The sequence below is a fragment of the Drosophila virilis genome, chromosome 3 (genome assembly GCF_030788295.1).
Source record: "Drosophila virilis strain 15010-1051.87 chromosome 3, Dvir_AGI_RSII-ME, whole genome shotgun sequence".
In the NCBI taxonomy this organism is placed as follows: Eukaryota; Metazoa; Arthropoda; class Insecta; order Diptera; family Drosophilidae; genus Drosophila; species Drosophila virilis.
The window spans coordinates 11,753,376-11,780,689 of record NC_091545.1 but is presented as its reverse complement, the minus strand read 5'-3'; the positions used below and the strand labels follow the sequence as shown (position 1 = coordinate 11,780,689).

The 27,314-nt window shown below is 45.5% G+C and overlaps 5 protein-coding genes across 8 annotated transcripts; 2 read left to right on the top strand and 3 right to left on the bottom strand.

Moving 5' to 3' along the window:
* Positions 1–179: 179 nt before the first annotated feature.
* corn (microtubule-binding protein cornetto) lies at positions 180–16,335 on the bottom strand. 3 transcript variants are annotated; one of them, XM_002047173.4, is made up of 10 exons: positions 15,320–16,335; positions 5,382–6,258; positions 4,211–5,319; positions 3,808–4,156; positions 3,707–3,747; positions 3,381–3,643; positions 2,349–2,549; positions 2,115–2,286; positions 1,371–1,598; positions 180–1,304 (listed from the first exon to the last, which is right to left on the bottom strand). In XM_002047173.4, the coding sequence occupies exons 2-10, from the start codon at positions 6,247–6,249 to the stop codon at positions 1,059–1,061; spliced, it is 3,477 nt and encodes a 1,158-aa protein (XP_002047209.2). In that variant the 5' UTR covers positions 6,250–6,258; positions 15,320–16,335; the 3' UTR covers positions 180–1,058. The 3 variants fall into 3 exon arrangements, with proteins under 3 accessions (XP_002047209.2, XP_032291041.1, XP_032291042.1); XM_032435150.2 differs by lacking the exon at positions 1,371–1,598; XM_032435151.2 differs by lacking the exons at positions 180–1,304; positions 1,371–1,598 and adding an exon at positions 1,609–1,752.
* Positions 16,336–16,478: 143 nt separating this feature from the next.
* Positions 16,479–20,767, bottom strand: Bre1 (E3 ubiquitin-protein ligase Bre1). Of its 2 annotated transcripts, none has more exons than XM_002047172.4 (4): positions 20,624–20,767; positions 19,247–20,426; positions 18,271–19,181; positions 16,479–18,215 (listed from the first exon to the last, which is right to left on the bottom strand). In XM_002047172.4, exons 2-4 carry the CDS (start codon positions 20,414–20,416, stop codon positions 17,108–17,110), a joined length of 3,189 nt encoding a protein of 1,062 aa, XP_002047208.1. In that variant the 5' UTR covers positions 20,417–20,426; positions 20,624–20,767; the 3' UTR covers positions 16,479–17,107. The 2 variants fall into 2 exon arrangements, with proteins under 2 accessions (XP_002047208.1, XP_070064305.1); XM_070208204.1 differs by having other exon boundaries at positions 19,247–20,558; positions 20,624–20,763.
* Positions 20,768–20,859: 92 nt separating this feature from the next.
* Positions 20,860–22,093, top strand: LOC6622606 (zinc finger protein Paris). Its single transcript, XM_002047171.4, has one exon. It carries the CDS (start codon positions 20,934–20,936, stop codon positions 21,915–21,917), a length of 984 nt encoding a protein of 327 aa, XP_002047207.2. The 5' UTR covers positions 20,860–20,933; the 3' UTR covers positions 21,918–22,093.
* A 104-nt stretch (positions 22,094–22,197) lies between these two features.
* LOC6622157 (oocyte zinc finger protein XlCOF19) lies at positions 22,198–23,489 on the top strand. The gene is made up of 2 exons (XM_015175246.3): positions 22,198–22,378; positions 22,466–23,489. Exons 1-2 carry the CDS (start codon positions 22,269–22,271, stop codon positions 23,163–23,165), a joined length of 810 nt encoding a protein of 269 aa, XP_015030732.1. The 5' UTR covers positions 22,198–22,268; the 3' UTR covers positions 23,166–23,489.
* An 81-nt stretch (positions 23,490–23,570) lies between these two features.
* On the bottom strand, positions 23,571–25,368 carry Tektin-C (Tektin C). Its single transcript, XM_002047169.4, has 3 exons — positions 24,939–25,368; positions 24,367–24,879; positions 23,571–24,301 (listed from the first exon to the last, which is right to left on the bottom strand). Exons 1-3 carry the CDS (start codon positions 25,109–25,111, stop codon positions 23,722–23,724), a joined length of 1,266 nt encoding a protein of 421 aa, XP_002047205.1. The 5' UTR covers positions 25,112–25,368; the 3' UTR covers positions 23,571–23,721.
* Between the last annotated feature and the right edge of the window lie 1,946 nt (positions 25,369–27,314).

Genomic DNA, 27,314 nt, shown 5'->3' with positions numbered 1-27,314 from the left:
CATACATACATATATACACATATATACCATATACGAGTACATGTTATATATATATATATATATATGCCCATACTTATAGACTTATATCTAGCATATAGTACCATATAATACCATTTCAAGGGATTTTACAAAAATTGTGCGAAATTGTTTTTTTCAAAATTAGTTAACTTTTTTTTACATTTAGTTTATGCTTATTTATTGTACGTGTATTATACAAACAACTTTCTATCGAAACAAAATCAAAAACAAGTCGTCTTTTAATCATCAAGCCATGCCCCAAATGCTGCCTTCAAACAATTTTAATAATACTTTTCAAATGCATGGCACTAAATGCAGCCTGTTGCCCAAATGTATGCAACACAAATCTGACAGCGCGCTCGAAAGTATGCAGCGAAAATTTGGACGCAAACTAAATTAAACTCTTTTGATACCCTTGTAGAGAAGGGTTTGCTACTTTTGCCACAGAATGTGCAATTTCTTAAGCGAAATTATATATCTCGATCGGTTCTAAGCGTCGGACTACTTTATCATATAAATGACATAGGATCGATTGATCAGCAATTTAAGTTCAAGATATCTTGAGCTCGACAATGTTTTTACTGCTTTTACTAAACGAGCAAATTCTTAGAAAGACAAAATATCATACTGGTAAGGAAAAATTGGCTAAAATATGTCTGCCAAGGTGTCCCAGTTAGGCCCAGCAACTACGAGTTTGACTATGCTTCTCACATACTCTCACATCTGACTTCTCTAGGCTGACCTCGCTTGAATATAAATCCTATCTACAAAGGTATTTACTGTTCGACTTGCCCAAAATATCTATTCTTCCCAATTAGCTATCGCATAATTATAGCAAAAAACATGAAGATATTTTTGAAAAAAAAAATTGAAATTTGAAATAGTTCTAATTAGGTTATCCTATTTGATTAATGGCTTTCCAATAGCAAAATAAACTGCGGCTTTAGTTGCCTGGAGCTGGACGCTAACGTTTCTAACTACGTGGAATTGAACAACTTTTAAGTACTAATAGTAGATAATTAACAACAATTTGACACAATTCAAGACCTGGACGTGGGCACATCCGCTTCATTCGCATTGTGATCCCGCTCCTCGTTCAGCTCCAACAGCTGCGTCCAGTTGGCATTGAGACGCACGATTTCCATGTCCCGACGCAGCTGCTGTAGTGTCGTATGATCTTCTAGGCACTGACAGTCGTCCAGGACGCGAGTCACATGCTCCAATTGGTTGGCATAGATGCGCAGACGTTCCACATAGTTGTTGTCCTGATGCGGCACAGTGTTGACCTGATCGGTGAATGAATGATGATGATTATATGTTGGATATCAATAAGAAGAGAAAGTCCCAATCACCGTCAGCTGATTGCCGCAAACGCTGCGCAAATAGCTGCTGACACGCGCATCATGCAGCTGTCCGTCCGTATGCCACATCTTCAACAGATTCAGAATGCCCAAGACGTCGCCCTGCTCGGGCGCCTGGTTGGGCGACAGCAGCTGCATGGGCGGAAACTCTGTGGTGGGCGACAGTTTCTTGTAGCTGCTGCAGAGTGTGCTCAGCGTGCAGATATCCTCATTGAGGCGCTGTCAGAAACAGCAGCGGGCAAAAGCAGGAAGGCAAGCAGGAACAGGTGAAGTACCAGCAACAGCAACAGCAGCAGGATCAGGGGCGTTATGGCAATTAGTTAAACGGATTTCAATTGAAACGAAAGAGTGCGTTTTTGAACTTGATTTGTGACTGTCCGTTGATGAATACGAATGAGGTGTACAAATGGTTGGCATGAGAAACAAAGTACAAGAAATTATACAGATAGATGACGAATTCTGATCAGACCGATACGATGCATCAACTCAAATATAATATAATTTAGGCCAAGAGTTCTGTTTATTCTAAATCAAATAATAGATGTGACTAAAATTACGATTAAAATAAGATAAGATCGGCTGCATCGACTGTGCGTGCTTAACATATGATTATATATCTGGCGACTAAACGATAAACGATATATAGAAATGTCTTCGAAGGGTGCGCAACACAACAAAAAAAAAATTAATGTCCAAAAATAATTCGTTTACTAGAGAACGTGGCTAAAACCTTACGTCGATTTCGTTGCGATGTCGCTGCATTTCAGCCTTGGCGCCGCTCAAATCGCTGCCCTTGATCATCAGCTCTTGGGTGGCGTCCATGAGTTCGTCCTGCAGCTTCAGATTGACATCCTCCAAGTCTTTTAGCTTCTCCAGCATATCCTCTTTATGCTGTTGCAGCTTGTTTCTGTAAGATCATTAAATTCCAGCGTGAATCAAATTTCCCGGTTCCGTTTGTATTCCACTCACTTGTCCAGGATCAGCTGCTGTATGCAATTGTCGTTGTCCAGCTGCACAAGTCGCAGCACCTTCAGCAGTTTGGTTACCAGCGTGTCCACCTCAATGACCTGATCGACCACCGCCTGCGCCGTGCTGTACTCCATCAACGAGGGCAACTCGGCCAACGAGTCATGACAGCTGAGCTCCTCCGTGTTGCACTGATCGCGATTGCTGCTTGGGCCATACGGAAAAAATCGTTAATCATTCCAAAACTATTGACGTATTTCCAAATTATCCAAACTATCCAAATTCCCTTTAAAAGTATCGTAACATCTCAACTGCAACATATATCCGGCTCTATTATTTCACTTTCCAAACATGGGGGATGAACCCTAGTGTTTGATGGTTTAAGGAATATAATCCAGAACGTTTATTACTCCATACTGATTCCAAAATGATTCCTATTCCCTATCCTTTTCTCTTCCCTCGATATGGTTTCACTCTCGAGTATTGATGTGTGTTGAAAATGTTTAGTTGTGCCTTACATATAGGAATATGGGGTCATGGGGTCACCTTTTACAAGACGACATTAATGATGTATGGAGTTGGACGATCCGTTCACGAGAAAGATCCTTTTTAAATCCGAATTGAATCTGTACCGAAATTCTTGTTGGTTACGCTTGGATCCTTGTGTGCGGTTACCGTCATACTCCAGTAGACTTTTGATGATAAATCTTCCATTTTTATTTAAACTGGATGTACTGGCCAATTAAAAGTTCACTTTCCCTACTACATATTGCTTAAATTTTGTTTAACTATGCCTCCCATGAACCTCTGCGATAATGACAGCAAACATTACAGAGATTGCTACGCAGAGCCTTCTCTTACTCGTCTAAAGTCAAATATTCAAAACTATTAAGCAAGAGATAGTCTAAGCCCCTATAGTCTTAGTTTGCATTTGACATTGCCCTCGCTCTGTAGAGCGGCAGGTGGGATGCAGTACATTGCATCGGGACCAGTTGCAGAAGTGAAAGGTTTTAAATGGTAAACTGTGCAGCTTACCTGTTGGGCAGCACGCTGAGCTTGTGTACGTGTAGTTCCATCTGCTGTCGGTTGGTGATGGCCTGTGACAGCTGCTGCAGTGAATCATCGCCTTGAGCTGCAGCTGCAGCTGCAGCCGGCTGTTGCTGGCTGCACTGGCTGACCAGCTCCGTGGGCAGCTCGATTTGAGAGATCATGCCCGTGCAGGAGGAGACCATGTTGTGTGAGTGCGAGTCCGGCTGCACAACATCCTCGAGCACATTGTCCATCATGAGCAGGCAAGGCTGCAAGCAACAAGAAATATATGTGAGCAAGTAAGTTTACAGATCGATTGCAGCTGGACTTACCTCCGTTTCAGAGTCTAGCATCTCCGTGGAATCGGAATCGTCTATGAAGCAGGATATAGGCTGGTTATTATATAGATTACATATGGTCAACAGGTACTCACCTCCATTGCCATTAAGATTGGCCTGTTCGTTGCTGTTGAGCATTGTCGTGGCATGTGCTGCGCCGGCGACTGCTCCCGAGCCTGCCGCTTGGCCATGCCGTTTGCCCGCCTGCCGCAGCGAGAGGCGCTTGCCCGAGTGGGTGGTGGCCTGGCGTATGGCACCAATGACGGCGGCTATGAAGGACTGATTGCGTTGCGGCGACAGCGAACCGTCGCTGGCCAGCACCAAGGTGTGCAACGCATCGCCTGGCAACGCTGGACTGAGAGGCAAATCCAAGCCGTTGGGCTTGTGGCCGTTCTGGGCGTGCTCCGTTTCCACGGCCAGCGACTCTGCCTGGAAACGCGTGTCCTGCGCGCGAAAACTTTAGTTGAAGTCCTGCACAAAATGGTGATCACAACTCACCTCCAAATCCTGCTCGGAAATGCTATAGGAGCACACCAGCTGCTCGACCAGACTGTCCAGCCGTGCATGCAGACCCGACAAGGCCGTCGAGGCGCCCGCCACAGCCGCATTCTGCTGATGTATCAGCTCTCGGGACTTGTTCTCCAGGGCCGCGTACTTGGTTTGCAGCAGGCGGTTCTCCTGGCGACGCTGTTCGTTGAGGCGCACCAGATGCCGACACTCGTCGCGCAACACCTTGGCCTCCTCCTCGCGATTGGCCAGCTGCGCCTTGGCTGCCAGATACTCTGTCTCCAGCTCACGCAGCGCATCGCACTGGGCGGCCTTTTCGTGTTGGAGAAAATCCTGCAGCTCGCTTGACTCCTGCTCAATGGCGGCCTTCTCCTGCAACAGCAGCTGCTGCGTGGCCAGCGAGCGACGCATTTCCTGCTGCAGTGCGCGGCACAGCTCGCGCAGCTGTCCAATCTCTTGCTGGCGCTCGATCAGCTCGTGGCCGCTCATCTGGATCTGTGACTCCAGCATGAGCAGGCTGTCATGGCCGCTGCCATCGCCGCTATCCTCGGAGGTGGGCGTGCCCGCACTGGCGCTGACCACGCGCGCCAGCTCCAGCATGCCCATGACACGCTCGGTGTTCAGATGCAGCTCCTGCTGCATGGCCAGCTTCTCCTCGCGCTCGCGCTGCAGCTTGCCGCTGAGCTGACGCACTTCCTGGCGTAGCTGTTCCAGCTCATGATCGCGCTGATCCGGCTCCGCCTGTGTGCTCTGATCCAGCTGTTCAACGGCGTCCAAGGCACGCGTCTGCAGCAGGCCACCGCCCAGCACCTGCTCCAGATCCTCGCTGGTCAGCGCCGTTTGCACCGCCGTCTCGTGGTAGATGCGTGTCCTGGGCGTGGCCAGCTGCTGCTGCTGCTGCTGTGGACGACGCAGCGAATTGACCTTGGCGGTAACCGTGGGCGGCGCCAGACTGCGACGACTCGTCGGCATCAGCATCACCGACGACGTCATTCTGGCATCCGCAATGGCTGCACGGCTGATGGAATTGCTGCGCGACAGTCGGCCCGCGCTTAGATCCTCCACGGACTGCTGCCTGCGACGGCGAGGCAGTGTGCCGCCTGGTGAAGCATAGGGAAATACTTTTAGTGCCCATTTTATTAAGGTGCAACAAGAAGCTTACCTGGTGCCGGGCTGCCTCGCATGCGGTTGGCCAGCACATCCGGCGTCACGGACATGCCGCGACGTTGTCCAGCTGCGCCACGATTCGCCGGCCAGCGTGCATCGTCTGAGGAGGGCGTGCCCGGAGTGCGGGCGCGACTCAGTGAGGGTGTGCGTTGCACCTGCGTCAGTCGCTGCACGGATTGGGCGCGGTTCAGCGCGCTGGGCAGGGTGTCTGGCTTCTGCGGGCGTGGTGTGCGCACGGGCGTGGCCGTGTTAGTCGGCACACGAAACGAGCCGGAATTGATCGGGCGTGGCTTCTCTCTGGCCGCCGGCGTTGCGGGCGCTCCGTTTCTGGGCAGGCTGGCGGCGCGCTTCAAATTGGCCACACGTCCGCGCAGCTGCTCCTGTGTTTTGCCGGTTGCCTGTTGCGATGACGATTGCTGCTGCTCCGCATCCGGTTCAAACATGGCCACCTTCTTCTTGACGCTGCCATTGAAGCGCTGTCGCGGCGGCGTTCTCTGCGAGCACTCGCTGCTCTGCTCGCTGGGCGACACATTGTTGATCAGCTGCAGCTCGCAGCTGTCATAGATCTCCTCCAGGCCATTGCTGCTGGTGTAGCCGCCGCTGGTGCTGCTCAGGCCACGCTGCAAGGTGACCCGGGACAGGCAACAGCTGCTGCTGGGCACATCCAGGCCGCTGTCGCTGCCATTGCTGCAGTTGCTCTGTGTGGTCATGGTGCTGCTGGTGCTGGCCACCACAGTCACAGGTTCGCCCTCGCCCAGATCCAGGCTGGCCAGGCACAACGCCATCTGCTGCTCGACATCGCTTGCCAGTTGCTGCTGTAGCTGTAGCTGTGGATCCTCCATCTCGAACAGCGTGCCGGACATGGCAGCTCACTAGCGGGAGAAAGAGAGAGAGAGAGAGAGAGAGGGGCGAAAGAGAGGAAGAGCGCATTTAGTGCGAGTGATTCACGTCGAGGCGACCCAAATTTTGTATGCTGCATGCGCGTATTTTTGGGATGCTGGCATTTCAGTTGAATATTCCCCCTTTGGCCAGCCCCCGCTCCACCTGCTAGTTGCCCCACAACAAGTTGCGCACGCCAACGACCTTTTGGCAAATGAGGAATGTGCCACATGCCACATGCGTCGCACCGGCCCGACCAGGCAATCAGAACTCGTTGCTGCCCCTCGGGCAGCCTTTTGCGGTCAAGTTGGACGCACACGCAACATGCAACTTTTGTGTCCACTTCTGTCAGCTGCTCTAACGGCTCTGGACAGCTGCTGACGACTGCGCCAGGCTCTTGTGATTGACTTAAACTAGTTCACACCTGACACCACAACTGGGACACTGCATAAGTTATGAGCTAGCCCTCATCAAACCGAATCTGGTTCGACTCTGACCCAAACTACACATATACGCGCAGCACTTGTCTCTGGCCTCAAATTCATGCCACATTTTGGGGCACCTTTTTGATTTAACGATTCGCATTCGCATTCACATTCACATTCGCATTCGCATTGTTGTCGCAGCGTTGTCGTTTCTCAGCCCATCATCATGCATCATCATCTGTTGTAGAATATTTATAAATCTGATATGAGGCATTTTCTACTTGGCCACATTCCTTATGAGGCCAGAGTTTGAACTAGCTGCAGTTGACTCTACTCCAAAGTTTGGCCAGCTTTTAGCTGAAAATTTCCTTCACTTTGATAGAATTATGAGAAAAATAAATATATTTCTATAGACAAGCCGCTAAGGTCTTTCTTATGTTCAGGTTTTTTGACAGATTTACGAGAAATAATTATTTCTCTTACACTCACTTTCAGCTCTAAGTAAGGGCATTTAATCGTCGTCTTACTGTAGTTAACTCGAGCTACATGTTATTGTTTTGCCAATTTTGTACGCGCATCATTAGTGTCTTGTTTGTTATGCGATCTGTTGGAGATTTTGGCCAAATTTGAAGATTTCATCATCATTCATCAGCAAATGCGAAGACATAATGAAGTTGCTCCAATTTGAAATTAATTGGAATTTCATTTGTAGCTAATTGCAAACGAACAAACATTTCTTTGGGCGTGGTTGCAGAAAATGAATGCGACGAAAGACTAAGTTGCCAAGCCAGTTTTTCATAGACGGATCCTGTTGAACGACCTTGGCTAGAACATGTTAAAGGCTGGTTCATGCTTAAAGGAGGCCTTAAAGCTCGTTTATGCCATGTGGCTGACGAAGTGGTGCTGGGCAGCCAGGCAGCCAGGCAGCTGGAGTGGTTAGCGGTCTAATGAAGGGCACTTCAAGCGCGCTGAGCGGAGGCGACAACCCAGGCGGACGGGGCAGAGAATTTGAGTGTCGCACAAGGCGGCGACTTTGTGCCCCCAGCAAAAGTATTGCGGAGGAAGCGAAGCAAGAAAAGCCAAGCAATTTCCATACCCATAAAGCAGACAAACACACACACAACCAAGGCTGCAGCGCAATTGTTTGAGCATGAAAAAGTATCTTGTAGATACAAAGCTGGGCACAGACAGAGCGGCAACATTTTGCCATCGAACCCTTCAGTTGTCTGGGCTGCCACGACTGAAGCTAATGAAGTTGTCGCTGCGAATCGATCCCCATGGCCCTGACAATGAAAGATTGAGACGTGTGAGTCGTGTTTTTTTTCTTTTCTTGTTGTCTGAAACTCGTTTCGAGTCTCGGTTCTATGCCAAGGCAGCAGATTGTTTTGCATAAACCGGAACTCCAACTGCATTTGCTGGCCGGGTTCAAGGCGAAAGTGCCACCCACAGAGGCAGGTGGCCGCTCCAGAGATAGAGCTGGGCAACATTGACGTTGTCGACGTCGTCGTTTTGGCTCATTAACTCCAATCCGTCTGGGGTCAACTCGCGGCTCCTACGCCGCAATGCGCCTAATTCGATTAAGGCGCTTTGCAGCGCAAAAATAAAGCCAGCGACATTGCCAACTTAATTAAAGCAGCAAACGGCAGCAATCGACTGCACAATACACTGTTCGAAGCGCAGCTCAAAAAGAGTTTGCGCTGGTTGCACTTTTATGAGGCGGGAATGGGCATGGCAGCAATACATTCGATTAGCTCCTAAAAAATCATGACCTAACCGCCTCCCAATAGGCGGAGCCATACAGTTTAGCACATTTTCTGATACATGCCAGGCCAATATACTCTTTTCACTTTCAAAACAGAGTATTACAACTTAACATGGTTGAAAAGGCGCGTAGATGCGAGTGCGAATAAGAGTTGCAAATGCTGCGCTGCGTGTGTTTTGCCCATTAATTCGCATGTCGAGCAACCTCAAGGGGGGATGCTTACAATGGGGGGCGGGGAAGGCTTAAATTGCAATGACACTGCGACAGTTGACAGTCAGACGCATTGCGGCAATGCGAATCGGCTTCCCAGTTCGACCAGTTCAGCGCCCAGTTAATGCAATGCAGCATAATTCATGATTCGCGTAGATTGATGTGAAAACTTATTTTAAAATGAAAGAAAGCTAACTTTAAGCTGCAGACAACTTTGATAATTATTTATAGAAAAAAAATAATTTAAAAAGAAAACTTGTAATATTTATTAATACTATTAGATTAATATTATTAATATTTATTAATAATAGTGATAAATTTCAAAAAATATAAACCAACATTTTTTATCACAAATAAGCTTTGCATTTTACTCAAAATTGCCTTGGCTCAAGAAGATTTAAAAACATTCTAAATTCAGATTAATTTCCGGTTGGGCTTAAAAGTGGGCAGGAATAATGTGTAAAACAATCTATTGACATTGGGTTTTAGGTCTCAAAACAGAGGACAGTCGAATTTGATCAATAAATATGTAACGCATTGAAGAAATCATCAGAAAGTATGTGTCTTGACATTATCGACATCAGGAACGATACCTATTGTCGTCGAATCCTAATAAACAGGAATACTGTTGCCAGCTTTAGATGCCAAATTGATCATTGAGTTTAAGCCATGAACAAAGAGCCAAGCCTCGTGCAAATCTGATTCGATTTGACCAAGTTATGGTGCTGGGATTTACATATCAAATAGAATGGAATATTTGCTCAAAAATTGATTTACTATCTAAAAGTGGATCCGTGAAAAGCAGTTCTCTTCCTTTTTCTGAAAGTCTGTTGTAATTTGGTAGACGTGATTAAACTTAATCACATGGTGTAACTAAAACAGAATTTTAATTGGGAAGCGTAATTCGTTTTGTAATCATTGGCAGTGCAAGGCAACAGGAAAACAGTTGCTAACGCTTTGCCACAAACAGTACTTTAATGGCAGATACTCGATGGCCAAAGAGCTGAATCATGTTTTTAGTACTAAACGCCCTATTATGCTTAAAAAGCTTTCGATGCACAGTTAGAGCAATGTATAATGTTAACTAATTGATATACAAAGAAGATTTATATATATATATGTATGTTAAAGCATTTAGATCTTAGAGAATGGTTTTAGCTTTCTAATATCAGGATCTTAAAAAATGAAAATGATAATGAAAGTCCACATTTTCTTCGCTTTGAAGCGTGCCCAATAAGAATCTTATCAGACAGAGCAAATATATATCTATCAGCCACAAAAAAACTAAACAGCCAAAGGCATATTTTACGATATCTCACGATATTGTCGAGCCTCAGCTGAAATATTTCCACTAAAGCATTTTGTGCATATTAAAAGAGAGGGATAAATATATTTATGCACTCGCAATTTCATGGGTTCTCAGATCCATTGTGTGGCACAACAAATTCTGTGCCATATGTTGGGGCAACTTATGTATATGAAAGAGGGAAATACACGTTCACTTGCATAAATTTCACTCGACTCAGTCTTGTTGTTGTTGCGGCAGTTGCATTGAAAACAATTTATTTCCATGCCTCGCATTTATGGCAATTTATTTTGTGCCGTCTAGCGAGGGGCCAGTTTATAGCGCCCCCTTTGCCAGCGCCCCTGCACGCCCACCCCCCTCTGCCCAGCCAAGCGCACAGACCATCAGAAGCAAGCAATTTGTTTGGATTTCGTTCTCTTGTTCTTCTTGTTGTTGTTTTTTTTTCGGGCTTGTTGAACGCAAATGTCGCGACTATTTTAATTGATACCGAAATACGAATCCGCTGGCGATTCTCACGCTGCGCGAAACAGGTGGACAGCTGTGCTATTGTGTGTGTGTGTGTGTGTGTGGGCAGCTGCCACGCCCCCGGTTCGGGTTTATTAAACACGCCCGCTCGTCTGCAGTCCACTTCCTGTGGACGTTGGACAAGGGACGACGAGCAACGAAACTCAAATGAAGTGAAACATTTGTGCCGAGAATTACAATCGGTGCCCAGACCCGCATTTGATGCGGCGCTGCCAACCCCTGCCCCTGCCACTGCCCCAGCCACTGCCACTGCCACTGCCTCGTTGCACAGTTATAATGAGTTGCAGTTGCAAGTTGCGCGCCCAGTTTTGTGCCTTGCGTCTGTGTCTGTAGCTGGGGACAGCTATTGAAAACTGCGCAAAGAGTTTCGGTTCGGTTCGGTTTGGGACCAGGCCGAGGCAAACGAGGCGCACTCTTCCGGGTTCTGTTGCCCCCCACTCTCTCTCTGTCGCTCTCTCTCTCTTTAGCTCCCCCCTCCTCCCTCACAATCTCTTTTGGAGTTCTCATTTCGTTGCACCTGCAGGCCAGCCATGATTTCTAATTTTTCTTTATTTTATAGTTTTTTTTTTGACTCTAGACGCGCCTCCTCCGCCCCTTTCTGGTTGTCTTAGTTATGCTGTGCGCAGCGCCTGGAGCTGGTGGGGGGGCAGGGCGTAGTAGGCGGAGCGGGACGCAACGCGGCCGCGTGTTTAATGAATCAAAGAGAACGCAGACGACGCTAACGGGAGAGAGGCGTGTGGCAAGGGGGCGGGCGGGCGGTTGTCTGGTATGGCCAGCTGGGCTGTCACGAACGCGGGTTTGGCTCTGGGTATTGGGCAATACAACAACAACAACAACAACAACAATAACTGAGCTAAACAACAACAAAGCAAGCAGGAAGAAGCGACCAACTGAATCGCTGCGCTTTTTGAAGTTAAAGTTTTTGTTGTTGTTGCTGTTGTTGTTGTTGTTGTTATTGCCCAGTGCCATAAACTATAAACAATTTTTCGGCGGCTTCTCAGTCAACGGCAGCGGCACGCAAAAGTTTCGTTTTGCATCTGTTGAAAGTCGAAGATTGAGCAACCGAACCACGCGAAACACGAGGCAAGAAGGCAAAAAGGCAAAAAAAGAGCCGCATTGAAGTCGTGTCCCGAGTCATAGAATCATGAACTGTGCCACAGATTACACCATGCAACATGCAACACACCCAAAAAAGCAAATCAACTAAGTCACAGCCAAAAGCATATTCTCTATATAATTAATATTAATATTATAGCTTTAGGAAATAATAGATCACGCTTTACTATAGTTTTACTAAGTGCAAGCACACATGTTTTTCCAGTTTGTGAAATATATTACGCGACATGTAAATAATATGCACAAACAAAATTGTAAACGCTTTGTAAATTCTATACTAATTAAGTTTTTGACATCTTGTTGTAAGCCTAATATAAACAAATGGAGACTTGCAAGCTTATATGAAATTTAATTCAATTTAAGCGAAAGAAGCGGAATATATTTCATTAGAAACAAAGTCCACTGAGCTCTGAATATTGAAGAATCTAAAAATTATAACCCTTAATAACCCTGGTTCGCAATTCTTTTTGTGCAACAATTTATCTAATATCTAATCTTATATCAAGTTAAATAGAATCCTATATCCAAATAACCTCCTTTTTTTTATGTCTAGATATTAGATCAAATGTTTTGTTATTCTGTACAATTTTATTTTGTACAATTTCTGGTACCCAAGAACTGGTTGCACAGTGTTTACTGTTTGTTTAGCTGTTGTTGTTTTTAGACCAAAATAGGCAGAGAGAAATGAAAAGAAGTCCGCAAAAATAAGTATAAAGTTCTGCGCTTGCCTCAGTTTTCTTAAGCTGCTGAGGCCGGATCGTTCATTGGCCTGGCCCACGGATCATATTGGCACGATGACTAGTGCTTCCCTCCATCTTTCTAACACTGTCCATTCGACTGTCTGGCTGTCTATTTGGTTTCATTAACAGCTCATTGCTGGCGCAATTACGGCAACAGCCGAAATTGTTTGTCATATGGCAGAGAAAGTCTTTGGTCCGCTTCATTTTTCATTTAATGCGAGCCAAGAAATATAAAACTCTTTATGACACAAACTGCGATATATAACGATGCTTGCACTCGGTTACTTTTCAAACCCATGCTCACATATAACTAACTATATAATCACAGCAACTACAACAAAAACAACGACTATGGGAAGCCCACTTCACGCTTGGAGGGGTTCCTCGTTTATTTTTTAGCGGCATGCGCCACATGACACTCCACCAAAGGGGTACAGAGGGCGGGGTGGGTTGGGGTGGTGGGGCCGTGTGTAATAGCCACGTGTACAGCTGACCATTGACCAGACTTGGAAGTCTTTATAAAACAGCAGTAAAGCGAAAATAGAAAAGCATTTTTAGAGGCCACCAGCACAGTAAAAACTTGCCATCCCCCCTGAAGGGAGAACGCCGACTTGTCTCGCCCGAGAGCCTCCTGAAATGCAATGCCACAAATCCTTTTGTGCAACGTAAACTGAGCCTCAACAAAAGATAAGCTAAATGATATATGATATATTAATCTTATGTTCAGTTCTCAGGGTCTGGTTCTGCCCTCCGCATCTGCATCTGCTCCAGTTAAGCGGGTTGTTAGGTTGCGCTGTTGACCTTCAAATTGGCAATCGACGCAATCCAAAGCCAAAGCCAAAAATACAGCGTTAATTTATGTAAATATCATAAATATTCGGCATAAACAAAACAAAAAGTTGACAAGTTTTTTATTCGCTTTTGTTAATGTGTCTGATTTGATTGCAAGCCTGTTCGTCCGGGGAGGGTATGAGGGGGGCAGGGTAAGGGTGCGAAAAAATCAAAAAAAAAAATCGCACACTCTACAAAAAACAAGTTTTATCAAAATCAATTTGCTTGTCAAGCGTTGCTAAAGGGGGGGCGGGTGAATACGGGAACACAATTCAACTAAGCATGTGTACATACACAAGAATCGAGGGTAATCGTTCATGCATATATATACATACATATACATATATATATTTATACGGGTATTTATAAGACCTGTTATCGGCTCCGATAAGGCGACAGGCCACACATTAGAATGCAACCCGATATTCGCCAAATATAAAAAAAAAAAAAACAAGTCAAATTTTCGCAGCGCTCTGATAAGATTTAATTATTTCGAAAATGAAAATGTGTCAGACCAAAAGTACAGTGAAGTCTATTCGCACTGTCAAAAGTTTCTGTTCGTTTTTGGGTAAATTGATATTTCGCACAGTTTTACAGCAAGTCAATAAAAGTTGGCAAAAAGATTGGATTAGATTAGATCGAGCTAAAAGTATTTCGCCATAAACCAGACGCATCGACTAATCCCACGCAGGTGACATCATGGCATTATTATCATGCATATCAAATTTTGAACTCTTTTAAATCGTTTCCCAATCTTCAAGCTGCTGCACGATCTTACGATCTCACAGTGTATATATTTAAAAGAGTTCAGAAATCCCAAACAACTATTATATTGAAAATCATATTTTGTTAATACATTTTTATGAATCTGAAAAATATCCCTTGATTTGTAAAATGAATTGTATTCATCTCTTCGGCATGCCCAAGTCTCAAAACCCTAGCAGACAGTTGACTTACGCTTTTCAAAATGTGTGAGATATGATGGGCTCGTTAATGCTGAGTTTGATGAAATTATCTTGGATAACCAAATATTTTGCCATACCAAAACCTACTCTCGAATGATTATTCTTACATGATATAGTGGTTCGATGTTGATAAGATGCTGCCCTTAAAACTGAGAGATTAGTTTGCAGAGAAACAGACAGACAGAGGGACATGGCTATAATCAACTCGGCTCATGCTGCTAATCTAGGAACAGATGTGTCCTTCTATGCGTTAGACATTTAATAAGCAAACTATAATACCCTCTACAAGGGTATTCAAATGTTGTGTTTGTTTCACAATTCCAAGCTAAATCAACTGCTGGGTACACTTGAAATTTATGATTATTATTTGTGTGTACATTCCCAAGTCGTTGCTGTAAATGCGGTCACAAGCAACTCTCTAATCTTTAATTTCTTTTCATTTTCATTTTGAACACTTAATAAATTGTCTAACAGCCACTTCAGATTTTCTCTATCAATTCAAAACGACAAACGGATTAATGAAGCTTAATTAGTATTTTCCTGAAGTTTCTGCAACTCTCTCAGCCACACACCCCGGCCGGCAGCTGCAACCGCCGCCCGCTGCCCGCCTCCCGCCACAAGTTGTCGCGGATGCGTAATTAAAACGGTTCGAGCATCCGTTCCTCATCATTAGCCCGATCATTAGCTTATGAATATAGTATAAAAAAAATAAAAAAAACAAATGTGTCCAATAACCGGAGCGCACGTTTGACTGACTGACTGACTGATTGATTGACGGTTTGACTGATTGATTGAACTGAAATTGCACTCTTCCTGATTGCTGCCGTTTTGCTTTTCGCTTGCGAATCGATTATCGCTGAAGTCATGCAACACACGAAATGAGTTTTGACGCCGCATAAATGAATTGCCAGCTGGAGCTGGAGCTGCACGGAGCGACCTTTCAGCCAAGCCAAGCCAAGCCCAACGAAAGCCATTAGGAACCGTCTGTCAGCAGAAGCAAACAACTGTACGCCCACCCACTGGTTCCAGAGCCAGTTCCCGTTCCATGCCCGATCCCAGTTCAAGTTCCAGTTCCATGCCCAATCCCAGTCGCTAGTTTTTAGCCTCGCATCATCATATTCGATAACTACTTTCTACCCGTAAAGCTAAAAACAACAAAAACATTGTTACTCACCCACAGAGAGCAGCAGGAAAAACTGTGCCAGCGACACTCAATCAATGTTGTTGTTGTTGCTGTTGTTGTTGTCGTGTTGGTGGTTCCTGCAGTTGTTGGCGCTGATGAAAATGTCAGCGGCTCCCCCAAGGCATAATTCGCTGTCTCTGTCGCACGCGCTTGTTGACTTTGTTTGTGTCTGGAGTTGAGCAGCAAATGGACGTCTGTTATGTTCTATTATTGCGCTTCCCTTTGCGGTCGTCGCGTTTCAAAATTGGATGGCAAATTGCGTTGTTTGTGGACGGGCTGAACTCGGGATTTGCGAAAATCTATTAGCGCTTAGATTTTGTGTAAATTGAATGCACAAATCTAACGCACACACACACACACACACACGCACGCACGTTCAAAAGGCCAGGTGAATGGGTATTGTTGCTGCTATTGTTGTAGTTGTTGTTGTTGTTGCTGTTTTAGCCTGGCAGCTGCACAGGCAGCAGCTGGGCAGAACTTTTCAATGGCGCGCTGCTGCGTCAGGACCTTTGTCAGCCTGTGTCTTGCCTGAGTTTTATAATTATGTATGTATGTAATTCGAAAGGTCCTCGCAATACACTAATACACTTACGCACACACACACACACTCACACGCAGGGAGACGCGTTTAAACAGCGCGAAAAATCGATGGCTTGAGCAAAAAATTCGTTGTCTTAGCCACAGGCGATTTGCAGGCAGGCAGGCAGCAGCAGCAACGAATACAATTTAAATTGGACGGCACATCGATTAATTTGAAAACGTTGCACTTTTATTTCGGGCCACATTCAAAGGCTTCAAAGCGAAAACCCGTTCAGTCAAAATGCCGCGACGCACAGGACAATACCGAAACGCGCCCACACGGGCCAACAACAACGACGAAACTGTTTACAGTATTGCTGCTGGCTGTTGCGGCTAACATAATGTTAAGTGTCTAAATAACAGCATGTTAAACTACACAGACGCCGGCTAGCCGGCGAACAGTGTGACCTTTGTATCGCTTGCAACAAATTGCCGCAAATTTTGAATTTAACAAGAGTGTTGCCCTTACGCGCTCGAATATTAATTATTTCGCGCCAGTTTGTCGTTTTTGAATATAAGTTTCAATTATTTATGGAATTCTTTGCAAATTGAACGTTAATAAGTTGTTAACTAATAATGTAACTAAATTTGTTTATTTTCTTAGCTGATTCAGTGTAACTGTTGGACAAGATTTTAGTTTTAAAACGAGCTGTGTACCTCCTTCATCCCTTGCTGAGGTTTTTAATAGGAAAAAGATTGGAAAATGCCCACGCAAAATTCATAAGCCTGCTTAAAACTAAAAATCTTAGAAAAATGTAAACGCGTTGTGAAAGTCAATACATTAAACAGATATGTTTTAGAATTTAACGGCTTATATACAAGAAGAATTAGCTATTCTGACCCGTTACTATTTGTCAAGAACACAATTGTGCCGAATATTGTTGTATTAATGCTATTGAAAATAATTGATAGCCATTTATTAAAGTTCGTACGATTTAGTTTCAATCTAGAAGCTACATAAAAACCCGGGAGAATATCACTCGGAACTCATAACTTATGAGATGCTTGGGGCCACAATGAAAAATTCAAATAATTGCCGCAAGGTATACAAGGGATACAAAGGGGAGTCGCATAGGGGCGACACTTAAAAACAATTATATATATATATATATTAATAGTACATAGATAATATGCTCGTAATGGATTAGCTGGCTTGTATGTAGACGCACGGTGTTCATGATCGATAATCTGTCCTGCTTCCTATTGCAGGTAAAGCCTATGGTAATCGTTGGCGCCAAAGGCGCAGTTGCATTTGGGACACTTCCGTTGCCGCGTCTCGTAACGCGTCCGCAGACAGTCGTAACAGAAGACATGGAAGCATTTGGAGAGAACGGCGTCCTTGCGCTTCACCTTGCACGAGGGACACGTGAGTGTCTCCTTGTATTCGCGTATTTCCTCGATCATCACCTCGTCGATGGTTGTGCCCGACATTTCCATCTTCTTCATGCGTTCCGCCTTCCGTTTGAACTGTGCCAGCTCCTCCTGCAACCGCTTCGTTTTGTACGCCTCCGCCTCCAGCGAGCTAGTCTTTTCAGCGACCACCTGTTGTGCCTCCTTCATTTGGGCATGATACTTTTCCAGATGCAGCTTGAGGTCCGCTGCCGATTGCGCCGATTCGATGGCCTTCCGCTTGTGCATCTCCATGGCCTGTTGGCGCAGCATCAGCTCCTTTTCAATAGACGCGACGGTGGCCTGCAGGCTGCGCTCCTTCTCTTCCAGTTTGCGCAACACAATGTGCATGGCTTCGATCTGTGTCGTCGCTGTCGTCATTTGATCTTCCAGCACCGTCTTCTCCTCGCGCAGCAGCTTGTGCAGCTGGTTTGCCTTGATCCGCTCGGACATCAGCTTGAAATTCGCATCGTCTTTTTCGCGCAGCTGCTGGATAAGCCTTGAGTTTTGTTCTTGCATGTCCTCGAACGCCTGCCCAGTCACTTCCATCTCGTTTAGCAACGCCTCCTCCTCGTGTGAGCCGACAAACGGACGAGTGTAGTTCGGGCCACCGGGTCCACCTCCCGGCGCAGCGCCCCAGGTATTCTCGGTGGGTTTGTGATTGGCCACCTGCTTTTGCAGCTCGTATTTTTGCTCCTCCAGCTGCTTGATTTTCCGCAGTGCCTCCTCATCGGCCAGTTTCTTGCGTTCTTCACGCTTGCTCTCCTGCAGCTTTTTCAGCTGCTGTCGCAGTTCTTCGATCTCAGAGCGCAGCTTCTTCTCGGTGGCCATCAGCTGCACCTTGTCGCGCTGATCCTTCGAGACCCCTTTGTACATGTCCAGTAGTAGCTTCATTTCCTTCTGATCGTTTAGCGCTTTTCTGTAAATAATAGATGGTAATAAAGGTCCTTCTCCAACTTAAAGTTGGCACCTACTTGAGTTGCGCTTTCAGATCTCGCACTGTTTCACTCTCCACGGCCTTCAGTTCTTTTGCCTTTATGCCGTCCTTGGTATCCTTTTCAGCTTTAACGGCATTTGCTGTACCAGCTGCTGCTGCTGTTGTATTCGCCGGTCCAGGTGAATCCTTTTTTTCAGCAGCTGCGGCTTCGCTGGCTGACAGCTTTTCTTGCTTAATGTTTGTGTCCTTGACATCTTTGCCGCTGGCTTCGTCGTCCAGGTCATCCTCGGCAGAGGCCGAGTTCTCCTCTTTGATGACCATATTGACATCGCCACTTGCATTGGAGGCTGTGTTCATGGACGTCGCGCCGCCGGCTGAAGCGTTGTTAGCATTCTCCTCTTTGACGTTGGCTGCTGATTCCTGTTTAACTTCCTCACCTGCCGCCGCGGCCGCCGATTGCTGCTGCTGCTTGTTGCCCTCGAGTTTGGCTTGCGCCTCGTCTAGTTCCTTGCGCAGCTTCACATTGTCCGTGGAGATGTCCTTATACTTGCGCTTGTAGCGCTGCACCTCCCCCTTCAGCTGACCGTTGTGGTTCTGCAGCGACGTGATCAGATGCCGCATCTCGCGATTGATGGGCGCCGTTTGCTCGTTGGCGGCCATGTTCTGCTCGAACTCAATGCGCAACGCCTCGTACTCTTTTCGTATGAGCGCCAGCACGTCCTCCATCTGGATCATCTCGCTACGCACCTTCTTCTGAGCAATCAGCTCCTCGCTCTCCATCACCTCGATCTGGCGCAGATGTTGATTCTTGCTGGTCTGTAGCTGATTACGAGTCTCGTCCAGCATGGTCTTGATCTGCATGGACTCGTTGTACAGCACGGAGAACTGCGACTGCAAGCATTTGTATTCGGTTGTCTCCACTATGACCGATTCTGGCAGCTGGCGGATCTACAATAAAAGCAAGCATTAGAGGATTAGCTGTTGGCTGGGTGCATCAGGTGGAGAATTCTTACATCCATTTTAAGTTTCTCCACTTCCTTGAGTGTTTCGCGATGTGTGGCATGCAGCTTGTCCAGCTCTTGTAACCGATTGTTGGCCAGCTCGCGATGCTCCTCCAATTCCTTCTGTAGCTCTTCCAGGTGTTGACTATTCACATTGGTCGTTGCACTACCTGCGCCTCCGGAGCCCACACCGCTGCTGGGCGTCTTGGCACTGTTGCTGCTTTTGTTGGGATCCCCGTAGATCTGATGATATGCCTTAAGTTTCTCAATGGCCTCAGCCAGATGGTTCTCCAGCTTATCGTTCCGACAATGTATTTTCTCCAGGTCATATTGCAGCTCATCGATTTGGTTTTTGAGTTCAGCGTTTTCCGTCTCTTTGGCGGTGAGCGCATCCTGATACTCTTTCATCTTCAGCGACATTGTGTGGAATTTTTCGTGCAGCGACGTGTTCAGGTTTTGCAGGTTGTGATTCTCCGTCATAATCTCAATATGAGTCTTCTTTAACGTCTCTTCCAGCGCGTGCACACCCACGCCCGTTGATGCCGCATCTGACTCCGCTCCGGAGGTAGACTGCTGCTCCTCGTCACCGCCAGCTGTCGTTCCCTGCGCCCCTGCACCGGCCAGACCATCACCTTTCAATACATGCGTTATCTTCTCGTTACGTTGCATTAACCTATCAATAACCTGGACGATCTTCGCCACCGCGCGCTTAGAGACCTGAACACGATTGGCCAGCTTTTCGTCCAACTCCTCCTTGTCCCAGGTGGACAGTTGTGTAAGAAACGAGGTGGTCACCTCGTTCTCGTTCTTGTTCTCCAGCTCATCGGCCGTTTCGGCGTCAAATCTCTGCAACAGCACCCGTATGTCCTCGTTCAGCTGATTCCAATACCTATTCACTACGTTAAGAACCGCATCATCCTGCGTCTGACGTTTCTCCAGCTGCTCAATGCGATGCCTCAGCTCTGCCTCACAGCGCATTCGCTGCTCTATTCTCTGGGCGAGTTTCTTGTTCTGAAACTCCAAAACCTTGATATCCATCTCCTCCAACGTCGACACCGGCCCAATTAAATGTGGCTCGAAGTGCACCTTCTTGATGGGCGGCTGACCAGCGGCCGCCGCAGCCACCAAACAGCTGCTTCCGCTGCCGGTGCCACTGGCATCGTCAGCACTGCGTTTTGACATAATTTCTAAACTGCAACAACAATTAAAGCAAGAAAAAAGCGCAACAAACTATTAATTTCGTTTTTCTCTATTATTGATTTTCGAGTTTCGTGGCTGTGGCTGTACTCCATTTTGCTGTGTGCTGCTCGGCGAACGCTGCCAGCTGCAAGAAGGCACACAGATGTAAGAGGGGACGACCCAAATGGACAGACGGACAATGTTATTTACCTTAATTTCTGGTTTGTACACTTTTTAGCTTAACATTAATTAATAACTCAACAAAGCGGCAGAAATCTAAAGGAGTTTTCTACTAATTGCTAGCTGTGTAAAGAGTTGCATTTTATACGATAGACTGTGGCGGCTTTCCGATAACTCTGGCTTGATTCTTATCGTCCAACAGGTTCGATAGTTGCACAAACTAGTTCATTTTACATGACAGCATCCAGCAAGTACATCGATGTATCGATACCACACATTTTTTATAAGCATGTAATCCGTCGGCCACAAAGAGTTTTATCCTCTTAAATTGTAAATAAAAATGGAACAAGTTTGTCGAATTTGCATGAGCAGCTGCGTCACGCTTGTGGAAATATTTGCTGAGCGACAGCAGCCGGAGGAGGAGCCCAGCCTGGCCGAGATGTTGAATGAATGCGTCGACTGTGAGGTAAATCCAGATGATCCATTGCCAAAACAGATTTGCTTGTCCTGCGTTCTTGATGCCCAAAACGCATTCAAATTTAAACGCACATGCGAACAAAGCCATCAGCAATTTTGTCGGCTGCTTCACAGAGAGGGCAGTCAAGCTGACGATTGGCACCTGGATGCATGTGAAAGCATGGAACTGCCGTGCGTGAAGGAGGAGGAGGAGCTGGAGACACCTATGCCGGATAGCTGGGTAGATAACTTCGAAGAAAACAACATGCTGCCTCAAGGCACTAGTCTTAAGGAGGAAGTACTTTCGCCAGGGATTTCGGACATTGCTAAAGCTGATGCCACCGAAAGCAATCATCGCTGTACAATTTGTGGCCAGGCATTCGCTGAGATGATCCTATTGACTGAGCATGCAGCGTACCATCGAGCAGAAGATCGTCGATTTATGTGCACGCACTGCCCGAAATCATATAAAAGGCGTGCGAGTCTGCAAGCGCACATGGACAGTCACATACGCGAACGTGCTTACAAGTGTCAAGATTGTCCTAAAGTGTTTGTGCTAGGCTATCAACTGAAGAAGCACATGATTTGTCACGCGGGGAAACGTCCATACGCGTGTCCACACTGTCCGAAAGCCTTCAAAAATAATACGAACTTACAGTCGCATATACGCATTCACTCAGGCGAACGTCCATTCATTTGTTCCTATTGCTCGAAGACGTTCAATAATCCGTCAAACCTGCAAAGGCATGTTCGCCTTCATGCAGAAGAATGTTCGCGTCCATACCGATGTCCCTATTGTCCGAAGAGCTTCACCCGAATGCTGCATATTAAATATCACCTGCTCGTTCACACCGAAGAAAGCCCCTGAGGACAACTCAAAACAATCAACAACCGTTGATAATATTGGTTGAAATGCATATGTACTTGTTAATATTTTATAAGCACTCTTTAACCGATTAACTATTTATAATTGTGTGTGTTAATATATAAGCAACTTTAAGAGGTGGAAACATTTTCAAAATAAACATTTGTAAACAATTAGAAGCTTCTTGGCTTCCGTTAAATGAGACATTTAAAAAATGCAAGTTACAGCTGAGTGTGACCAGCAAAAGTAATTTTCCCTTTGTATCGATACTTGCAAGACATAAATCGATTTTATCAAGCTTATGCGAGAGCAGTAAATTTGGTCAGCTTGTACTCATTTTAATTGTAAATAAACATGGAAGAACTCTGCAGAGTTTGCCTGAGTAGCAGTGAACCGCTTGAGGAGATATTTTCCAAATGCCAGCTGCCAAGGGAGGAACCCAGCCTGGCCGAAATGCTAACCGAGTGCGTCAACTGTGAGATCAGCCCAAATGATCCATTACCTAAAATGATTTGCCATTCCTGTATTTCCGACACTGTGAATGCATTTAGATTCAAGCGCAAATGTGAGAGGAGCCATCAGCTGCTTTGGGAACGGTTCAACAAAGATACTTGTGTTAAAATAGAAACTAACGTATTTTTTGGGTGTGACACAGAATTGAAGGGCCCAAAGATGGAGCAGCAGCTATGCCGAACAAATATAGTGCAAGAAGGCACAGATGCTAGTCAAGGCAACTATCCTGTGCGCAACCTGACCGAAGAACCTCCCGTCCCACACAGTTGCTTGGTTGCCCCAGCCGAATTAAGGGATCAAGTCACGGACCACATGCAAAACACGGATAAAAGTACGTACGAGTGCACGCAATGCTGGAAGATCTTTGATGAAAAAGGCAGCCTTAATAGGCATATGCGTACTCATAGGAACGAGTGCCCTCACTGCCTGCAAGTCTTTAGCACTCGTTCAAATCTACGCAGGCATATTCGCATTCATACAGGCGAACGTCCTTACAAGTGTTCCTATTGCCCGATGGCCTTCACAGATCATTCAGACGCTCAGAAGCATATCCGCAGTCATACGGGCGAACGTCCCTTCAAGTGTCCGCACTGCCCGATGGACTTTATGCAGAAGCCCCATCTCAATAACCACATCAAGCGTCACGCTTCCAAAGACTATCATAGCTGTCAACACTGCTCAATGATTTTCAAAACTGTTCTCAAAAATCACGTATGCAAAGAGACGCTTATTGGCTAAGATAAATCTATGTAGAGCATAGTATCATTATCTCATTATATGTATATAGACTTAACCGATATATATATAACCCAATTTATAGATTAAATCTACTGACTGGGCGTTAGTTTGATTCAAGTTGTATAAATCACGCAGATGGTCGGAAAAGGGGTGGATGATTGTTAGGAAGTCTTAAATTTATGTTTATAAGTAAAAAGAAAACGTGCAAAATATTTTTAATGATATACTACTCGAATGTTAGTTCAATAATCAATTATAGAGTTAATATTTATAACTTATTCAAGAATTGAATGAAATATATATCATAGAAGAATTAAAAGGCCTTTAAGAAAATGGTATAAAAAAACAATCTACCCCAAATTTGAGAATATTTCTGTGGCGTGTCAAAGGCGAATTAAATCCATGGGAAATGCTTGCATATGTGGAACTTGGAGTGAACTTCAATTTATTGACCATGCACATGTTGATAATTTTGTAATGCACATGCAATTTAAATTTGAATTTGATTAAGTTATGGTGTGTGTGTAGAAGTGGGCGAAGTGGACTAGTAGAAGGACTAGAACGATGTGTATTTGAGCGCCTGGCGCAGGGTCATGCAGTCGACCTCGTCTATTTTGCAGCTGTTTGCCTTGATGTTGATCTCCTCCTCCTGCATGACCTGGACGTGCATGAGATAGCGCATGGATGCCTTGTTCTCGTTCAGCTTCTGATTCAGCTTGCAGACGGAGGCCTTGAGGGCCTGCAGCTCATTGTAGAGCGCATCCTGGACCATGTCACAGGTCAGCTCCAGGCCTGGCCGATGGGCGCGATTGCTGAGGCGCGTCTGACATAGTGTAATGGCGCGCTGCTTGTCGGACATCTCGCGCTCCAGTTCGTTCATGTTGCGCTGCACCTGATGGATGTGGTCCATGGTATCCTTATGCTTGTTCTCCAGGCACTGCTTCACGTGCTTCGTCTCAGCGATGCGACGCTCGAAGGCCTCATTGGTGCGATCCGTCTGGTTCTGCATGTCCTCACAGACCTGCTTCAGCAGCAGATCAATGTAGGCGCGCAGCTGCCCGGCGGATACCAAAGCCTTGGCATTTGCCTCCAGATTCTCATAGGTCTGAGCCTGCCACTCGGTCAGCGAGAATTGGCTTCGGTGAATGGGAGTTGGAATAGTTAAAGGCTCTGCTGGTTATTAATACAGTTGCTGACCTACCAGTGCTGCTTGGACAAGTCCTGACCTTTGCCAAGGTCCTGCTGAAACTCCTTTAGCTTCAGATTCTTCTCGTCAATTGCCAGTGACTTGTCCTTGGCTGCCAGATCCTGGTCGAGCAGATACATGGCCGCACGCAGCTTGCGTATCTGCTCCTCGGCCTCCTTGAGTGCAGCATCGGCCAGGCCCTGGCAGCCCTTGATGACCTTCAGTTCGCGGCGCAGCGAGCGATCCACCTCATCGTCGCAGAGATCGACGCCAATGCGACCCTCGCGCAGGATCAGACACTGCTTGCATATGGCCAGCGACTTCTCCTTGAGAAACTCGATGGCATTCAGCACACGATTGCGATACGTGTTCAGCGTCTCATCCTCCAGAGCGGCCGTCTTCTTCTGGCGATTCAGCTCGTCGACCAGGAAGCGTATCTCGCTAGTGCGCTCGCGCATATGATGCTCCACCTCGCGCTGCCAGTTCTTGGTGGTGTCCTTCGTCTCATCAACCACGCGACGCGACTCCCTGAAAGGCACATAGAGAGAGCCATGCTGTTGGTCTGGTGCTGCAGCTGCAATACTCACTCGACAATGCGCTCGGCGAGCTTCTCCTGGTCGCAGGTGATCCGGAACTTGATCTTGTTGTTGTAGTCCCAATCCTCCTCCGAGTATCTGGGCGGGCACTTGGCCACCGGACCCAAATGCTTGCTGGCCAGCTGCAGGCCCGTTATGCGACGCGGCTTCAAATTCGGCAACATGGTCGATAATGATGCACTGCCTCTTACACTGAATCTCTCACAGTATTTCGCTTGGTTAAATATTAAATATATATATATTGCGTTAGATTTAATCGAGTGCGCAATTAACTGTTACGTATGCAATTCCTTATACACAGCCTGTGTAAGGTGTGTGTGTGGGAGACTTTTTCTTTCTCCTTCTGACAGCAAGTCTTTCGACTGGCACACTTTGCTTTCGGTTGAGCTAGAGAATGGAGTACCTGACGACCCGGCTGTCTCTGTCCGAATCTGTAACGACTTCAACTGCTACTGAGCTGCAGCTGCCGCTCCTGCTGCTGGCTGCTCCTCGAGGCGTGGTGTGGGTTAGTTAAATCGATTCATGCTAAGGAATTTACGGTTGCCTAGCGGTATTTATTATTATTATGCTGCCATGTCAATGTCCATGTGGGCTTCTATGTATGTGTGGTAGCCAGGGCAGTTGCGCCTCTATGTGGGTGTGGGTGTGTGTGTGTGTGTGTGTATGTCACCTGGCAATCCAATTGGGCACAGGCCCTGGGTGGAGCGCACGGGCAGCTCCGCTTTTAATACAGCATTCGGTGGCAGGCGCGACTCGTCCTTGCGGTTTCGGCTTACGGCTTAAAAATAGCTGTGCCTGACTTTCAAGCAGCTACCTCGATCGATTTATGTTAACATACTTTCGCTTCTTTGCCTGCTTTATTTTCCATTTCCTTGCCTTATTGGCAACTGTGCAAAACTTTTTTGGCATTTGCTTATGCTAATCAACGCCAGCTGCGTGTCTGAATGAGCCGCTTAGGTTCAACGGGGTGTGACTCCATGTAAGACGCGGTAGTTATGCAGGATTACAGCTTGGGAGCGATTGATTGATTGCCGGCTGAATTGTTGTCCAAGCTTGAGCTAATGACAAAGAAGCATGCTGGCTCGAATCCTTGTGATGCCTTAGCTGAAGGCCTAAGTAGCTAGATGGTACTTGAAATTGGGTTCGGAGCTTAGAAACAATAATCTTCCATAATAATGCCATTAATATTTGGCTGTAGCTCAATCTAAGCTTGAATAAAGCTTAGGTAATTGAGGAAAGGTGACTTAAATATGCATGCTGCAATTGTTAAACAACTTAAGAAAAAGTTGCATAAGAAACAAAGAACTTTTTTCAGCTCAATGTCTAAATATATATATACATATATATAATATTCCCGGAACACGTTCATATATAGAGGAAAGCAAAATCAGGGCTAAACAAAATATTAAAACAAGCTTAATAAATGTATGCAACTAAAAATTTGCACCCAAGAGAAGGAAGCTGAGCTCTCAATTAACTAAAGATTTGTTTTTAGTTTCTTTTGTTTTTGTAAAATTTAGTTTGAATTTATTACGATATACATTTGTTGTTCTTGTTGTTGTTGTTGTTGTCCATCATATATATGCGTGTATATATGTGTTAAGTTTGATGTATATTTATATTATGCACTGCACTTAAACCTTAATGATAATAAAAATGTACAATTTAATTAACTAGGATCTGTTGCTGTTTGCATTATTAGTTGTCAGTTTTCTTCTGTTTTTTTTGTCTTCCGTTTTGGCTGCGGCACATCCATTAGTTTGTACCCCAACTTCTTCCTCTTTCTAGCTATGGCCACAAGTTGCAAGAACTGTCTCTGTTTTTTTTATTTTTTGCTAATGTCGTTCGTTCTAGTAATTAAACGCGCTTAATTAGTTACTAACAAAATACCTGTTATTAGGGCAGATTTTGGCAATTGCCGATGTGATCGCGTGTTTGGCGCAATTTTTGAAATAATTTTTATTAACAGTGAACTTGCAATTGTTTTCAACTGTTTTTTTGTTTTCATATAATTATTTTTGAGCCAGTCACCCAAACGTTTAATTAGTTGCGTAATTAATTAGCCCTGTGAACTGTACAAATAGCTTAACTTTCGGTATATTTAGTATGCAGATCGCAGCTACAGAAGTTTCTATTTGTTGTTAATTATATATATATATATATATATGTATTTTGTTAAGACTTTGTGTGTCTCTTGCTCTTGTTTGTTTGCTCGGCTTGTGTCTCAATTGTTTAACTTGGCTATCTACGAATACAAACTGTAACTGTTTGACTTTAATTTATTTTGTTTTTGTTTCTGTCTAACATATTTGTTTTAAATTCATTTATTTGCTCTTTGTTTTATTGTTTGTAATTTGTTGCTAGTTT

Coding starts and splice junctions, on each gene's coding strand:
- Bre1 (XM_002047172.4), bottom strand. CDS start 20,416: ATGTCAAAACGCAGTGCTGACGATGCCAGTGGCACCGGCAGCGGAAGC. Junction 19,182..19,246: donor TGGAGAAACTTAAAATGGAT/GTAAGAATTCTC, acceptor CTTTTATTGTAG/ATCCGCCAGCTGCCAGAATC. Junction 18,216..18,270: donor GATCTGAAAGCGCAACTCAA/GTAGGTGCCAAC, acceptor TATTATTTACAG/AAAAGCGCTAAACGATCAGA.
- Tektin-C (XM_002047169.4), bottom strand. CDS start 25,111: ATGTTGCCGAATTTGAAGCCGCGTCGCATAACGGGCCTGCAGCTGGCC. Junction 24,880..24,938: donor CTCGCCGAGCGCATTGTCGA/GTGAGTATTGCA, acceptor TGTGCCTTTCAG/GGAGTCGCGTCGCGTGGTTG. Junction 24,302..24,366: donor GACTTGTCCAAGCAGCACTG/GTAGGTCAGCAA, acceptor CATTCACCGAAG/CCAATTCTCGCTGACCGAGT.
- LOC6622157 (XM_015175246.3), top strand. CDS start 22,269: ATGGAAGAACTCTGCAGAGTTTGCCTGAGTAGCAGTGAACCGCTTGAG. Junction 22,379..22,465: donor CTGGCCGAAATGCTAACCGA/GTGCGTCAACTG, acceptor GAATGCATTTAG/ATTCAAGCGCAAATGTGAGA.
- corn (XM_002047173.4), bottom strand. CDS start 6,249: ATGTCCGGCACGCTGTTCGAGATGGAGGATCCACAGCTACAGCTACAG. Junction 3,748..3,807: donor CAATCTTAATGGCAATGGAG/GTGAGTACCTGT, acceptor CCTGCTTCATAG/ACGATTCCGATTCCACGGAG. Junction 2,550..3,380: donor CTCAGCGTGCTGCCCAACAG/GTAAGCTGCACA, acceptor TGGCCCAAGCAG/CAATCGCGATCAGTGCAACA.
- LOC6622606 (XM_002047171.4), top strand. CDS start 20,934: ATGGAACAAGTTTGTCGAATTTGCATGAGCAGCTGCGTCACGCTTGTG.